The sequence below is a fragment of the Populus trichocarpa genome, chromosome 2 (assembly GCF_000002775.5).
Source record: "Populus trichocarpa isolate Nisqually-1 chromosome 2, P.trichocarpa_v4.1, whole genome shotgun sequence".
Taxonomy (NCBI): Eukaryota; Viridiplantae; Streptophyta; class Magnoliopsida; order Malpighiales; family Salicaceae; genus Populus; species Populus trichocarpa.
In genome coordinates, this window is record NC_037286.2 from 11,146,437 (window position 1) to 11,162,891 (window position 16,455).

Consider the following 16,455-nt stretch of genomic DNA (forward strand, 5'->3'; position numbering starts at 1 on the left):
ATAATTTTTTAGTTTTAAAATCAATGATTGCAGGAGCTAGCATGACCTATTCTTACATAAGGACACCTTAATCCATTTCCGACGTTTTGCTCTATAGGTCAGACGACGATTCGCCAAAATTTTGTTCTTATATTGAGTTGGCAGGAAAACGAGATGGCGTCTTCCCTCCCTAAACAAACAAACAAAAAAAACAGGTGCTTTGCCATCAGACATGACAATGATTCTGTTCCTTGCTAAACAAAGCCTCTCATGGCCAGGCCAACATCTAAAATGGAAGTTCTAGAGCTCCATGTATTATCCAAATTTAGATGGCTATATAAATGCATATGATTCTAGTCATATACCTTAAATTAGAAGAATAGAAAATGACTACGAGAAATCAAACCTTACAGTAAGTCTTGTTCTCACTCAAGTTTTGGCTCCTTTTTAACCAGAAAGCTTTTAGCTTCATCATCTGTAAACTCTATGCTTATAAAAACAAATTATTGAGAAACACAAGAGTAATGGCTAAGATAACGAATTCTTAACAATAAAAAATAAGCAATACATGAATTAGAAAGAAAACCTGTCCATGGCTTCTGACTTTGAAATCAGAGTGAGTCCTTCAGATACGAGGGATTCACAGAAATTGCCAAGCTTTTTCTCTCGGCAGATATTGAAAAGATGGTGAAGGAAATCATTGAATTGCTTAGGTTCCTGCATGGAAGTTTCAGAATTAACAAGCTATTGTAGGTTTGGCTTGACAGTAAAAAATGATTAACCTAGCCTGGGTCCGTAAATCACCATTATACCCAGGCATTTGTCTGTAAAAAGTCAAGTAACGTGTGGGTAGATATGAAAATATTACACACATTCATCCAATTAGTACTCGAAGTTGATGCCTTACATAACTATTGAGAAAACAGAAAAACCAGTAGTTGATGGCACAGGCTGTCAAAATAATTGGATCAATGTTCTTGTTTCCCACATGCAAGCTATGGAGAAAATTAGACTACATGACAAGCTTTTCTTTCAAGAATGTAAGACTATCCCAAGACAGGGATGGTTGCTAGGCAGCAGCGTATCAGCAACCCAAAATAGTTTCCAAAGTCCATTTGATTAGACCATGGGGAAAATGCATTTGAAACCTCAAATGATGCATAGTTTAGTAAATAAATCTCAAATATGTAACACAATGGAGTGGTTGAAAGCAGCAGAAGAGTTGCAGCCATAGAGAAATTTGATAAGTCTGAGTAATTAACACTAAATTACAGACATAAATCATAAAACCCATAATTATCCTAATTTATAAACTAATGCATCCAGAAGAGATATGAGACCTACTTGCTCAAGCATGCAACCTTTGCGAAGGGCAAGCAGACATTCCAATGTTTTTCCATGATTATCGCCTTCATAGGAATTCTCGACCAGGTTCTATATTTTGTTTTTCATATCCTTGATTACTTTACCAACCCAATCTGGACTATCTCTGCCTGACATCATGACTTCAAAATCTTGAACTGGACTAGAATCCCCAATTTTCTTGATCTTAACAGGCTTGGGAGATAGAGCATTAGTTGCACCTTCGTAACCCTCTTCCTCATCCAGGCCAGGGGGTTTTTCTCGCAACAATTGCTTGCTTGATTTCTTCTGCTGCAATCAAAATCGACTTCATCGATGTCCATGATAAGTTTGGCAGCAGTATGACACTATGCTTGTAATTGAAGTCCTCAGGAATACTCACCCTTGGATGTTCCTTGAGTTCAAAGCTCTTACAAAATGCATCAACTACATTTTTGTTTGCAGAAAGAAGATCTGGATCAGGTTCAGTTATTGTTTTGAGAGTTTCATCAAGTGGAGGCACAGCTGCATCTGAATGCTTTGACTTCAACTCGAGATGATGATAAAATCGCTGAGAAACACAACATTACCATCAGTTTCAGTCAGAAAATTACCACCATCTGCACAGGATTGCATGGAAGGGCAATCCACAGTAATTCAACATATAGGACCAGGACGTCTTATTTAACAAAGCAATGTAAGAAAATTTATAAGCACACAAATCATAAAAAGCGCTCATATAAAATGAACATCTATTACAGAAACACACGAGAAAACCACAAGAAAGGTCATGGTTTCAACACTCGTTTTTGTTCTCGCATGTAAGCACCTTAAGGATTTACTCAATAAATTTAACATTTGTTAACCAGAACAGCATCAAGCTGGTCTACAAAAAATATATGCAGCATGGTACCTCCAGAATGGGATTTGGTGTGAAATCAGGTAGCAGAGCTTCCTGTTTGCCAGATGGTGCAAGGTCAAGCATCTTTACAAGGTTATCTGCAGCCTCTTGCTGCTGTTCATTCGGCAGCCAAGAAGCTGGAAAATTGCTAAAAGATGGAAACTGAAATTCTCGGACATCCTCAGCGAAAGGAAGTACATTAAAGTAAAATGAATCAGGCTGCCCAACAAACCAGCAAGCAATTTTAATAGGGTAACAAACCCAAAACAAGCAACAAAAGCAAAGTATAGAGAAAAAATTTGATGCTCAGGAACCAAAACAAGTACAAAAACCTACAGTGCCGTCTTTCTCAGATATGTTGGGTGTCAAAACCCCAACAACAGCATTCCTTTGGTGTTGTCTCCACACAAATCGCAAAATTGCAACATTGTTCATTTCCTTCATTGCTCTGGCTAAAGCAGAAACTGCAAAAGCAGCACATGTATTGCCTGGTTCAGGAATAAAGATGTTGACATCTTTCATGTAGTAGTGTCTTTTGATTACATGCATGTTAAGACAAAAGAAAAATATCAGACAAAGTTTTCATTTTAATCCACATTAACCATACAAAGCAGCGATTCTTTACCGCATTATGTTTGAAGCATCAGCAAATCCTAGAAGCTTCGCACTCTTTTCTGGTTTGAATTTCACAACATCCCACTCAGCAGATGATATTGGAACAACTTGTGGTCCATATCTATAACCCTTAATTCTTTGTTCTGGAGGAACGACCTTACTAGGATCTTCCACACTTTTGTACTCATAATCTAACTTGACTTCATGTGTAGCAAATCTGTTTGTTGGAGGTGCTTTGTCAGAGTATTTCTTCAGAGTGGGAAACCTCTCCTCTATGGTCTTTTTGTAGACCCACACCTACTCATAAATAATACGGACATAATAAAACTCAAAGTCTATATTCTAAAAATGCAACTTCCAATACCAGCACGCACCAGCTTTTAATAGTTGAACATCAAAAGGAAAAAAACATACTAATAAATAAGAACTGTCCAAACAGGAAACCTGAGAAAGTTAAGTAGACAGAAACTGAATCAGATGAGGATTAGAACTGTAGATGACAAGAGTCAGCTAATGCCATGTAACCACTTAAATGGCATGATCCCTTTCATGTCTAATTTAGAGTAAGATATAATTAGGGGAACATTTAGGTCTGATCAATCCAATGCATGAAATCGTTTTAATATAAAGTATAAAGAAACAAAGAGAATATGCTATAACATCCAACCACAAATAATGAGATACGAGGTGTTCCAAAAATAATCTTTAATGACAAATCAAAAACTTCACCTTGATCTTCATCTTGGAGCTGAGTTCAAGGTCACCTCTGAATATTGTAACTGGAGATATATTTCGAGTTCTAAGTGCACCTAACAATGCAGTAGGAGTCTCAACATACACTGCCTTAGCAGATGTTTTCTCTGAGAAAAGATTCAGCAGTTGGTCATTTTCCTCCATTATTCTTTGGTTTCCACCCCCGTTTAATCTTCCCCTCGCAATAATACTTTCCATTTTCACTCCACGTGCACTCATTTGAGCTGCGATAGTGTTCACTTGATCTTCCCTGGTCCCCTCATATGGATATTTAACAGGACACAGTGCATTTGTAATAAGACAGAGACGCTTCTTTCCTTTGTTTGTTGCTTGATACTTTTTTATCAGCATATCCATTCCAACAACAATAGCATCAAGATCTACCAAAGTTAAGTACTCAATTATAAAAGCATTGATCAGATTAATGAAGAGACAAAATGTAGCGCCATACCATATTATTGGGCTTAACAAAATGAATACAGGTAGTCCTCTAATACAAATCAATGCACGTGTCAGATGAGAATGGCATGCTCGAAAGGCCTATTCTAATAATTCGGCCAGAGGAAAATATGTTATCAAAGCTCACTTCATTCTTTATTTACAAAGAAACTCCCCAGGAAGAGCTGAGAAAACAAAGAAAAAGACCCTTCTACTGAGCTCAAATGCATAGAGGCAGGCAGGCAGTAATGCCAGGAAACAGAAGGTGAACACAGATAACAAGAACGTAGGAAAAACAAGTCAAATCACCCGCACAGAGCATAAATTTCCAAAACAAGTATTATAGAAAAATCCATGGATACAATCGCCATCAAACGTTCCTCGAGGGAGCTCTTGAAGTGCATCAACAAGATCTCCATTAACAACTTCGATATCTCGTAAAACGACAACATGCTCATACCCACCCACTTCTTTCGTCAGCACATTGTCAGTCTCTAAGAATTGTTTTTTTAAAATAAAAAATAAATAAATACAAAAGAAAAAACTAACATAAGCAGTAAATCGAACACAAAATAAAGCAGAAATTGTTTTTTCTAAAATCAGCAACCAATCAACTGAACCAAAATTTATACCTCAAGTCCCGAAAAGAACAACTCCAACCTTGTCAAATTTTCTATAAATTAACTGCACATAAGAAACAAAGTAAAACCTGGAACAATGCAAGGACCAAACTAGAAAAAAAACTAATTGAAGAATCTAGAGACTACAAAATTTGGAAAAGTTGTGATACCTTTTTCTGGACAAGCATAGAGCAAAATTTTTGAATTTGAGGAAGAACATTGTGCATTGTTGGACCGACATCGAGTAACAATACCAACCCTTCCTGTTTTTTCAAAACCAAAAAATAAAAATGATTAATAAAAACAGAGCACTGTAATCTAAAACCCTAGCAGGAAGGGGGGGGGGTATCGATGAAAATTAGTGAGTGATGAGATGATTTACACTGTTTCGAGCCATTAGAGAAAAGAGAGAGTAAAAGCTTGTTGTAGAAGCTGAGGGGGTGGGAGGCAGTAATATACTGGCCTTTCGGCCCGCGCTTCGTTGCGGGGTAATAGTATTTAAAAATATGAGTTGTTGTTTTGAAATATTTGAAATGAGAAATAAGAACTTAATTAGTGTATTAGATAAAATTAATTGATTAATATAAATATTAATTAAAAAAAAATTGATATAACTTGTTCACCCTAACCAGCTAAGGGTGGTCACTATATTCAAATAAAAATCTAGTTTAAAAAAAACATGCAATCATTATTTTAACCTTACTTTAACCATAACTTAAACGTATAACAATGAACTATTAAAAGATTAATTCAAAAAACAATTGAAAGAGTGAAATGAAAAGACAACAATATATTGTATTGATCCGAGTTAACATGCAAAATTTATAATCCAAGTAATAAACACGAACACAATGAATTAACTTGGTTGGATAACATGTCTCTTTTCTTTTTCTTCCTTTATTTTTTTTTTGTGGGTCTTAAGCGACCACAAATTAGATTAAATATAGAAGTAAATTGAAGAGATATAAAAAAAATAAATGTCATATTGTATCGACTCTAATCAACTTGAATTAACCTACAAAATTTACAGTTCAAGTCATGGACATGATCTCAACCATGCATTATTTTTTTAAGCTAAATGATAAAAATGATGAAATTGCATATTTTTTTTAAGCTAGACAAAAAAATCATTGGTAATGAAGGGTTAAATTGTTTAAAAAAAATTGAGGGGAGAAATGCATTAAAAAAAAAGGTCTTGGATATTGTGTTTTAATATGTCAAAACTATGATCCACATCAAAGACTAAATCATGTCTAATAATTTTTTAAAAAAATAGTTTGCACCAAACACAAAGAATAAAAAAAAATTCACAAAAACACCCTAAAAAAACCCAAACACACAGGGTTAGTGGCTCAGCGTGTCTAGCCCTCTAAAAAAAACACCTAGGTGTGCAAGGCCTAAACCTTAAACTTTTTTGTCTTTTTAAGGGGTGGATGCCTTATCATCCACCTCTAATTTTTTTTTTTAAAAAAAATAATAATTAGATGATATGTCGTATGCCTGCCTGGATTATGGTCACCACAGTGGTGGCTGGAAAATCGAGGCAAACTTATTTTCCCCTTGAAAACTCATGTTGTAAGTCATTTCAACCAAAAAAACAACTTGCAAACACCCCTCCAAACACCTATAAAACCAATTTGTCAATCTTGGAAACCCAAAAAAGGTTCATAAAACACGAAATCAAACCGAGTTAAATTTTTCTTCCTCAACTTCAATTTATTTTTTTAGGCAATATCAAGGTTTTAAATAACCATCATCGAGCTATCTTCATCAAATGAAACCAATGAATATCAAGATCAATCAATCTAGTGGCTAGAATATATGAAGACAATGACTTTCTTTTTTTATACTGAAATCTAGCGAAACTTTCTCTCTCATTCACAAACCAAGAACTAGAAAATAATCAAGATAAAGTTTTATACCAAAATTAAATTTAAAAAAATATAAGGGATGGAAAAGTTGTAATTTAGAAAATCAGAGAATTAAATTGAACCTTTTACGCCAATTTTAAACACAACACCTATTTCCTGTGCTTTTCTAAGTCGGTCCTTCTTTTTTTAATTGTAGGCATGTAAACAATGTTGAGCACTGTTACAGATCACATAAAAATTGTAGTTTAGTTTATTTTGTTAGTGTCATGTTATTTTGTAGTTTAGAAAATGGCCTGACAGTACGAGAACCCAGACTGCTGTTTTTTTCCTCTTTTCTTCCCGCCTCGGGTTGCTAAGAGGCAAGTCCTGTGGCTGTGGATTTCTTTAATGGCGGAAAAGAGAGGGAGGTCAAAAGAGATAGAGCACTGCTACAGATCATCTAATGATGCGTGCCGACACGAATGCTCGTTTAAACATGGTTTGTTTTAAGGTGGGGGGATTTGGTGTTAATATACGGGAGGGTAGGTGTGAAAAAATGTTTGTAATTTATGTTTTTGTTTCTTTTTTCAAACTTAGGATTTATTAATGGAGTTGTGCTTCCCATTTACGTTGACTATTGAGTTTTTCATGACTTGTCAACTCAATAAAGTTACATAAATAAATAGTCGAGTAAACCTAGTACCTTCATTTAAATAAAACAAATTCGAGTCCAGAAAAAAGAAACTCATCATAATTAACTTAATAGCATGTATGTTATTATATTTTAAAAATGTTTTTGGAAAAAAATAATTTTACTTTAAATATTTTTTTTTAGATTATTTTGATGTGCTGATGTGAAAAATGATTTTTAAAAAATAATTAAAAAATATTATTTTAATATATTTTCAAACAAAAAATACTTTTAAAAGTAACCGTTATCACTCTTTCAAACATTCCCTAAAAGTTCATCAATTATACAAGGAAAAATAATTATTTGTTAAAAACATGGTTTAATTTACAAGGAAAAAAAAAAGGTAAAAGTGGCAATTGAATTAAGTTTTTTTAATCATTTCAATGATTTTTTATAATGATTTTTTTTTTTACGTTTGGAAGTTTGGAAATGTAATTGGATGAAATTTAAAAATTAGTTTTGCTAAAACTAATGGACAAGCTTTCAATACTCTACATTAATTCCACATGCATCGAAACCTTTTTTTTTCATACATAAGATTTGTTTAAAAACATGAGTTTTTTTTTTATAAAGACTATTATATAATGTACATAAACAGTTGTATTGTATGTGGTACGAAGAAATCTTTTTTTTTTAACGTGGGTGTCCGGACCAGCTTGCGTGCACCTCGACTAATCTCATTGGTCCTGAAGTTAATGATCATGTAAGCCTCCAGTAACTCTAAGAGAACTCGAATTCGTACCTATTGAGGAGTAAACTCAAATCCTAACCAGTTAAATAAAAAAAAATCTTGATATCTTGAATGATAAACCTGGTGGAATATTTTACAACTTAGCGGTACATTTTATTTCTTGATGTCCATGAAATTATTACAAACAATACCAAAGTATCCACACCACAAAATTATAATCCTAATTATTAACACATTTCACCATTGGAGCGATATACTAAAATTAACTAAAGGGTTATGAAATATGGATCAAGATGAATATGTAAAACTTAGATTGCATACCAGATTTAATAAAGTCCAAACTTGAATGTGGACGGTAAATAAAAAATATAAATAGTTTACATGTTATAAGATCCTTAAAACAAGAAATGAGTGAGTATTTATCTTAAATAGAGTGATAAATTATATTGAATAAGGTGAATGGATAGTTATTGAAAGTTATCTTGAACTTTTCTATTTAAAAAAAGAGAAAAGACAACCAAAGAGGATACCAAACTTAACAATAACAACTGAATTGCAATTCAATTAAGTTTATAAAATCTTCAAAACATGTTTGACAAGTAGACATATAATTGTAGGCTGATAACCAATAGTCGTTAACTTGTAGGCAATGATTATATAGGCGATAGGATAGTAAACAATAACTATGTAGGCGATAATCAAGTAGGATTGTAATTTTTTTTGTAATAACTAGGCTTATAGTTTCAAATTCATAAACAAAAAAAAAATGCTCCATTATATAAGATTTCCAATATGTAGATATAATCAGGATATGAATCACTCTATGAATATAAGTACTTATTTTCTAAGCTATTAAGTTTAATTTACATCAATTTATTTTAATTATTTGGTTATTTTTCCAGTTGAACTACTGTTTGTATGGAAATGAATTTAATTATATCAATACTTGTGTATTTTTATAATATAAATTTGAAATTATATGAGTAGATTTAGGAATAAATTATTCAAACCAGTCAATTTAAAATTTCAATCTTAAATTGTAAAATCTTTTTAATTAAACAGACACAAACAAACCAACATAAAAAAAGAACGTGACAAATCAATCACTAATATTATTTTTACCAGACACCTGTCAAATATTTTTAAGTCTCAACCTTCAACCATTTTTTCTACGTCTTTAATGCTTAATTCTTTATTTAATCTCAAATTTTTAAAACTTGTCCAAAATAAAACTTTCATTTAGACGATTTCGAAGAAAAGTAAAATAAAAAAGTGTAAGATGCCATGTGTAATGCATTGTATCTGATAGGATACGTGTAATCAGTAGTTTTATTGTTATGTTTATTATCATTATTATTATTTCTTACCTTCATTTTATTGACCTGGACTTTGCTCAACAATATGTATTCATACATTCACGGAACTTACCTTCTAGCTGTGCCCTCACGTAATTTAGTTTCCTTTTTTTGAAATAAAAATCACAGCATTACCCTTGCCGTTTCATTTTTCAAAGTGGGCGGTGAACGCCCCTGGTCAATAAAAAAGAAAAAGTAACGACCGTCAACACGGAAAGGGTCATCCATCGCAAGGTGGGCTCGTGCTTTAGGATAGAAACTAGAAACGCCTCCAAATTGCGCAGGCAGGCAGGCAAGAGGCAACAACACAAACAAACAACACGAGACACAGAGCTTGAGTTTGTAAAACATGGCTTCAGTGGCACCACCAAAAGCCTATCCTGGCTGTCTCTGTAAGGCTCGCAGCATCGAACACCACAATGGGTTCACTCGTCCTCGTATCCTCTTTTGTCAGCAGCAGGATAACGACAACAAACCCCAGCATCAAGTTGCTCGAAGGTACTAAATTCTTTGTAGGCATGAAAATATATTTACATCGAATGTGTCTGTCTATCCAATCAGGTGGAGAGGTTCTGATAAGAAGTATATAAATTTGAAGGGAAATAGTACTAAGGAGCAGTGAATTAGCAGTAGCTGGTGCCATTCTCAATCTCGGGTATGTTTCTTTTTCCCCATCCCTGTCTCCTTATCCCTTTAAAGTCTCCCGTTCGCAAAATATCAGTGAAATGTTACAGCAGGGAGAGCCGAATTCACCCATTCATAGTATTGTCTATTGTCATGTAGGTTTTTCTCGTGAATTTTCTAATACTCTACACACTATATAGAGAGGTGGATTTAGTATTAGTATGCGTAAAATGATGCAAGGATCTGATAGATATTTAATTAATCACTTAGAGTTAAACACTAAAAAGTATTCTTAATTTCTTAAAAAAGGGTTTTACAGTTAGGTATCCTCGATAATTTATATTTAATTTGGGATTTTTTTTTTAAATCTCTTATGTTTTCAATCTGGCATATGTTAACAGTGGGAAAAAGCCTGATTACCTGGGGGTGCAAAAGAACCAACCATCATTATCTCTGTGCCCAGCTACAAAGAATTGTATCTCAACATCGGAGAATATCACTGATCTTACCCACTATGCCCCTCCATGGTAGGTGCTGCCACAAAAAATCTCGCCGACTTCATTTTGAACGTTTCTTAACATGTGAAAAGCAAGTCCCAACTTCTCAACTAGTGCGTCTCGTGGTCGCCGAAAATGACCCGTCAAACTTAACATGTGCTGAGTTGAATATTTTGGTGTGTTTTTTTTCCCCTTCTTCTTCTGCTGTAGGAACTACAATGGTGGTAGAAAAAAGCCAGTCAGCAAGGAACAGGCAATGGAAGAGCTTCTTGATGTGGTAAACTGTCTTTTCAGATTCCTTCTAAGCATGTTGAACAAAAAAGAGATGTGATACAACAATTCCATTGCTTCATGATTGTAGATTAAGCTTTAACAGCAAGATCAAATTAAGCTGAACCTGAATAATTATCAATTGCGCAGGTAAGATCAACGAAACCGGAGAAATTTACACCAAAGATTGTAGAGAGGGATGATGATTATGTGCACGTGGAATACCAGAGTCCTATTTTAGGGGTAAGTTAGATGTCTTCCTCTCAAGAAATCGCAAGTGGAGCCTTTGAGTTGCAATGAAACGCTTAACACTAAAGCCCTGATGTTCTTTCAAACAGCTAGTAGATGATGTTGAGTTTTGGTTCCGGCCAGGCAATAACACGATTGTGGAGTATCGGTCTGCATCACGCTTGGGAAACTTTGATTTTGATTACAACAGAAAGAGAATCAAGGTTAGCTTTTCTAACATTATGGGGTCCTTTCCTTCGAAAATATCGTCACTCACTTAGCAGGAACTTGGCGTTCACTGCAGATATTGAGACTAGAGCTGGAGAAGAAAGGCTGGGCATCTGCAGAGAGTTTCTGAAGGCCCCCTGCCTGATAGCTGCGCTGTTAATTTAGAACATCAACAGCATTCATTGATGTTGAAAAAAATATAAAAGAATAAGATTGTACTAGGAAAATTTTACATCTACCCAGTTGTACCCCATGATGATTTGTTTCCCGGTGATCAAATGATCCACGGACAGAAGTCAAAACTGAGTAGATACTCTCTAGTGGGTACAGTTGTAATAATCTCCATGTGTTTACATCAGGAGTCCCTTACTCTTGATGAAAAGGGACTAGGGAAGCTAGAACCCTGAACCCAATTCCTACAGTGATGGGAATAAGTGCAATTAAAATTCCAATAGCATTGCACATTTGTGCCTTGACGAGACCAATCGCTGTATCTTGAAGCTCGGCCCCTTCCATTCTATAGCCAAGAGAAACCGTGAACAAGATAAAAAGAGCCCTTGAGCACGGTGAATATTTCATAGTTGCCTCGCCACAATGCTATGTGCATAACACTTATCAGTTTCACCCCATCAGCAAATGCCCAATTCTCAAGTCCGTGATGTTAACTAGTTGTTCAACGTCAAATTTTAAAACGGGAAAGATGTCACTCGAGGAGAAATCACTTGACCAAATAAAGCAATAATGAGCACTTCAAATCGTATACAAGACAACGCCATCGAAAAATAAAAACGAGCGAAGAACACGCTACACCAGAGCTAGGTTAAAATATCATGAAGGCCGCATATGAAAAGCATCGTCATCTATAAAATCCATACCCAGCACAAGATGACGAGGATAACTAACTTGGCTTAAATCAGCTGCATTGATCTAAATTACATGAAAGCTTTCAACGTTGCAAAATATTCATTAACTAGGAAGTGCAATTGTTCAAGTTCAGGACTGATTTAGAAGTTACACTGTAATGGGAGAAATCATAACAAAACGAAGATATGGTAAACGACAACCACCACTTTAACTTCCATTAAGTCCGGCAGAATGATCATCTGTGGATCAATCTTTTCTGAGCTCTGCATATTCACGACGCATACCATCAGCATTTAAGATGACAATTTCAAGCTTGTCTCCCTGCAAAACAAACAAGATATATTAAGGAGTGTGATAAATGAACTGAAGTCAAAGCATGGACGTAGGCATAATATCTTGTATGGGTAAACCTAACAACATCCTGCACAATCTTTTCCTTGTGTAAGAGTAATAATTCAGAGGGAGGCAGACCTCCCTCCAGATACTGGATATAATTTAAAGAGGACAAAAAAAAAAAGAAAAAAAGAGAGAGAGGAAGAATTCATTTAAAGGGCAAAAGCTGAAAGGAAACAGGAATTTACAGTGTATATATCCCTCTCAGTTGCAGATGCAAAAACATCTTTGACCACATCAATTGCTTCTGCCTCAGAAAGTGGAGTTACAGCGTCCTATGAAAGTCACAAGTTTTTTAGATAACCAGATAAAAGACGTAACACCCCAGACAATTGACAAAAGAAACAATGTTAGCCAAGGACAGCATACCTGCGCAGGTAATAAAAGAGGGCTGGGGGACTTCAGCTGGTTATCTAGCACAGGCATGATGAGTTTAGCACCAGAACCTTGGGCACTATACCCAACCTTCTCATAGGAACCGACAGCATCGTAAGTGTAAACACAGCCCTTTCCTAGATGTTTAAAAAGAACACCAATTTGTTAACACCAATCAAAAGCTTAAAACTGCACCATTAACTTGTATCACTTACCTTCCTCATCAAAGCCAACCAAAACGTTGAAGGTATAATAAGGGAAGAAACGTTTGTAGTAGAGAGTGTTGGAGAGAAGTCGAGCCATGGCAGGGCAGCTCATCTGCTTGTTGTGTTGATGTTGATAGATCTGTTAAGTGATTAAGAACAGATATTAGGTTCCATGCCAAACAAGAAGCCAATTTCTTTTCAAACACAGCAAAAGGGAGTCCATTAGACCACAAAATCATAGATATTTACGAACACACACTTCTAGATGGCCCTTTGTTACTTGAAAGTTACACAAAACACCACCATTCTTAACAGATATAAAGGCACACAAATTACATAGCTCTCAGAGTCTCTTCCTCCAAACAAGAACCTCTCCAACTCCTTCCATGCGGCAATCTTTACAATTTTCAATTTGGACTATAATCCTGAAAAGACTTGGGGCATACCAACCTCCACACTTTCCAAAACAAACACTGAAAAATAACTAACACCCTGATAAAACTTCAAAGGAAAAATCTCAAGATATAGTAAGATCTCAAAGGAAGGGAACTAATGTAATCTCAAGGATACATTCAATCAATTACAACATGCTTCTAATATAATTTAGGTGGGAAAAATTCTGCAGAACTAAAGCATTAGATTGTTTTATATTCAATCAATTTGAAGAGAGAGAGAGAGAGTCGCCTCAAGTTAAATAGAACTAACAACAAATGTATCACTTTATTTTTCATGAAACCTCACCAGGTGCTTAGCCCCCAAAACCTTTTGTAGGGCTCTCACATCAGCTTGAAAGCCAGAAGAGGCCATTAAACACTTGTCCGCTCTGACATCAGTGAAGCACATCAAGTCAGTCTTGTTAATAAATAACTAGGAAAAGAACACACTTCATTAAGAAGCTGAGTAAAGGATGCAAGTACTTCCAGATCATTATCAAAATTGATTCAATGAAAACTCTACCTATCTAGTGAGCACTAAGTTCCATACTTTCAGTTTGTCAAAGGTATATACAGGTATTGGCAAGAATGTGCAAAGACAAGTTGGAAGACAGATATCTCTAACCTCATATTTGTCCAATTTAGAAAATTTATTAAACCTTTCCAATGAAATCCTCAATGAATAAAAATCCCTAATTGAATTATTGTTACATTCATTTGATCCAAGGATGAGATGAAGCTCAATTCTTACCTGTGCCCTCGTGCAAATTCATCCTCTTTGAAAAAAGCACAAACTTTTTTATTTCCAAAAACCAGACCGATCCCACAGAGTACTTTACACCAGCATCCAATTTTACAATGGGGTTGTTGAAATTAAATGAAACTATAAACCCAATTGTAAAAACCACATTTATCAGTCAATTTCACTTAACAGAGCCTAAATTCCGAATTGGAGCACAAAAAACGAGAATATCCAAGATAAGAAAACCCACAAACTAATTCAAGCAAAAAAAGAAAGAAAAGAAATGGAGAGAGATTAAGAAGACATACAATTTATAGATTTTGGAGTAATCGCGAGTGAGAATATTGTATCCGGTAGACATTCGAGTATCAGCGGCGACTACACAGTAATCAGCTCCAGCAATCGCAACGCAAGTCCTTCAAAAAAATAGTTCAAAATCAAACAAATCAACAAATAAATAGACATAACTTACTGAGAGGGGGAGGGGTAGAGGGTTACCCTCCATTAAAATCGTAGGGTTCAAATCTGGCTTGTTGTTTAGTCATTGGGTGCTGGTAGAGAGAGGGGTTGCTATGGCTTAGAGAGAGTGAAAGGCTTAAAATCGGAGAGGGCAGGCTTCGATTTTTATTTGTTTTAGATCTCTCCTTGCCGGGTCTGTCTTGCAGCGCACTTCAGGTGTTTTAAGAAAAAAACCCCCTTCATAAAAGTACCTAACCTATATAGATAATCGATTAGCTCTTAATATATTAATATCTTCTTAATCATACTATTTGGTTAATTTTATATTTTTTGTTCGTAGAAAACCATTGAATTCAATGACATCTCACTTTTATCGTGTGACGATGAACTAAATAATACAAATAAACATAAGTTTTTATATTTCTTTAAGCAATGGTAATAAATTCATGAGGTTTTTTAATTAAAAAAATAAAGTTATGCAAGCTTCAAATTACCTAATGATTATGTTAATTAAAACTAATGAAAGGATTAACAATTAACAAAAACTATAAAAGCTGTGGAAGAAATCATGTAGCAAACATTATGGAAACCCAGTGATTTTATTATTCATTGGTAATAATATTGTGATTTTTCAATTTGATTTTTATTTGTTTCATTGAATTTTTTTTGAATTTTTTGTTAGATTGATTTTTTTTTTAATTTCACAATTCAATAAAAAACTTGTAGATATTTTTTAATTTATTTTTTATTTTTATTTTGATTCTCATTATTTTAATTATTATTTTTTATTTTGGATCTTTTTATATAATTGATTTTTCCCCCAATTTTATCTTGCAACATTTGATTGATTAAGAATTAAGCTTTATGGTTTTTTCAGGTACGGTGCTTTCGATTTTATAATCCAGATCACGAGTTTGAAAAGTTAACGTGAGTTGACACTATTTTTTTTCACTTCTTTTCTTTTTTGATCTCATCATTTGATGTTTTTTTTTCTTAAAAAAATAGGATTTGTGATTTATTTTCTTTTCTTTTCTATCGGGTTATCCTGACCTCATGATCTGACAACGAGTTTGGTAGATCAACCTGAGTTGGCTCGCCCCCTACTCAGCTTATAAGCTTGTTATACTAACTCAGATTGACTTAGGTTAATTTTTTATCTTTTTTTATATCAAAATTCATCATTCTATATTCATCAAAATTTGAAAGGCTTGGAAAAATACTATGGAAGTCCACAATGTTTTTCCCATTTAGCCCTTCTCTCTACAAAAAAAAAAAGCTTGCTATCAGGGTATTATGGTCTTTTTAAAGGGATACAATTGTCATTTTCAAATTCATAAAGGTTAGAGAGGTATTTTTACATTTTTTAAACAATAAGATTACTAAAATAATCTTTTTGGCAAATAAAAACGAACTGGGATCCATGGCCTTTATAGACATTTTATTTTTTAATAAACACTTGAATATGTAGCTTCCCTTGGAAAAAAAGTTAAAACTTACATGTAAAGGCGTTTTCATCTTCGACTCTTGGCTTTTTTGTTATACTCAAGAGGACTAAGAGGTATTTTGATCTTTTAACACACACACAAAATATTAATAAAAAGAAAAAGTGGATGGCTCATGCCATGCACGTGCCAGCGAGTAGACACCCTCGTGCCTTTTAAGTGGCACATGAGGCAGCATTTGGTGGTCAAACATCGCCTTCTGTGGTGGTGTTGGAAGCGTACCGACATCCTCTTCCCAATGGTGTAGCGTGACTGTTAGGCCTCGATGAAGTTTTTCCTTTTCCTCTCTCTTCTCATTGCCAAAGTATGAAAATATCATATTATTTATTTATTATATCCAATTTGGTTATTATTTGATTGTTAATTTTTTTTTTATCTTTTTTTGATTTTTTTTTCTTC

At 34.4% G+C, this 16,455-nt stretch overlaps 2 protein-coding genes and 1 pseudogene across 2 annotated transcripts; 1 reads left to right on the forward strand and 2 right to left on the reverse strand.

The window, feature by feature from the left end:
• Positions 1–469: 469 nt before the first annotated feature.
• LOC18096336 (ATP-dependent DNA helicase 2 subunit KU80-like) lies at positions 470–5,107 on the reverse strand (annotated as a pseudogene).
• A 4,348-nt stretch (positions 5,108–9,455) lies between these two features.
• LOC7461718 (uncharacterized) lies at positions 9,456–11,566 on the forward strand. The gene is made up of 7 exons (XM_024595953.2): positions 9,456–9,732; positions 9,833–9,889; positions 10,260–10,385; positions 10,566–10,632; positions 10,776–10,868; positions 10,964–11,077; positions 11,158–11,566. Exons 1-7 carry the CDS (start codon positions 9,584–9,586, stop codon positions 11,209–11,211), a joined length of 660 nt encoding a protein of 219 aa, XP_024451721.2. The 5' UTR covers positions 9,456–9,583; the 3' UTR covers positions 11,212–11,566.
• A 410-nt stretch (positions 11,567–11,976) lies between these two features.
• On the reverse strand, positions 11,977–14,898 carry LOC7494005 (proteasome subunit beta type-1). The gene is made up of 7 exons (XM_002302500.4): positions 14,594–14,898; positions 14,404–14,511; positions 13,661–13,742; positions 12,929–13,058; positions 12,708–12,850; positions 12,527–12,613; positions 11,977–12,266 (listed from the first exon to the last, which is right to left on the reverse strand). Exons 1-7 carry the CDS (start codon positions 14,638–14,640, stop codon positions 12,192–12,194), a joined length of 672 nt encoding a protein of 223 aa, XP_002302536.1. The 5' UTR covers positions 14,641–14,898; the 3' UTR covers positions 11,977–12,191.
• Between the last annotated feature and the right edge of the window lie 1,557 nt (positions 14,899–16,455).

What these genes read in the sequence shown, in the direction of transcription:
- LOC7461718 (XM_024595953.2), top strand. Translation starts at nt 9,584, where the DNA reads ATGGCTTCAGTGGCACCACCAAAAGCCTATCCTGGCTGTCTCTGTAAG. An exon ending in TGGAAGAGCTTCTTGATGTG is followed by an intron (nt 10,633 to 10,775) that starts GTAAACTGTCTT and finishes TCAATTGCGCAG; the next exon opens with GTAAGATCAACGAAACCGGA. An exon ending in ACCAGAGTCCTATTTTAGGG is followed by an intron (nt 10,869 to 10,963) that starts GTAAGTTAGATG and finishes TCTTTCAAACAG; the next exon opens with CTAGTAGATGATGTTGAGTT.
- LOC7494005 (XM_002302500.4), bottom strand. Translation starts at nt 14,640, where the DNA reads ATGACTAAACAACAAGCCAGATTTGAACCCTACGATTTTAATGGAGG. An exon ending in CCCTACGATTTTAATGGAGG is followed by an intron (nt 14,512 to 14,593) that starts GTAACCCTCTAC and finishes ATTTTTTTGAAG; the next exon opens with GACTTGCGTTGCGATTGCTG. An exon ending in GGTTGGCTTTGATGAGGAAG is followed by an intron (nt 12,851 to 12,928) that starts GTAAGTGATACA and finishes TTAAACATCTAG; the next exon opens with GAAAGGGCTGTGTTTACACT.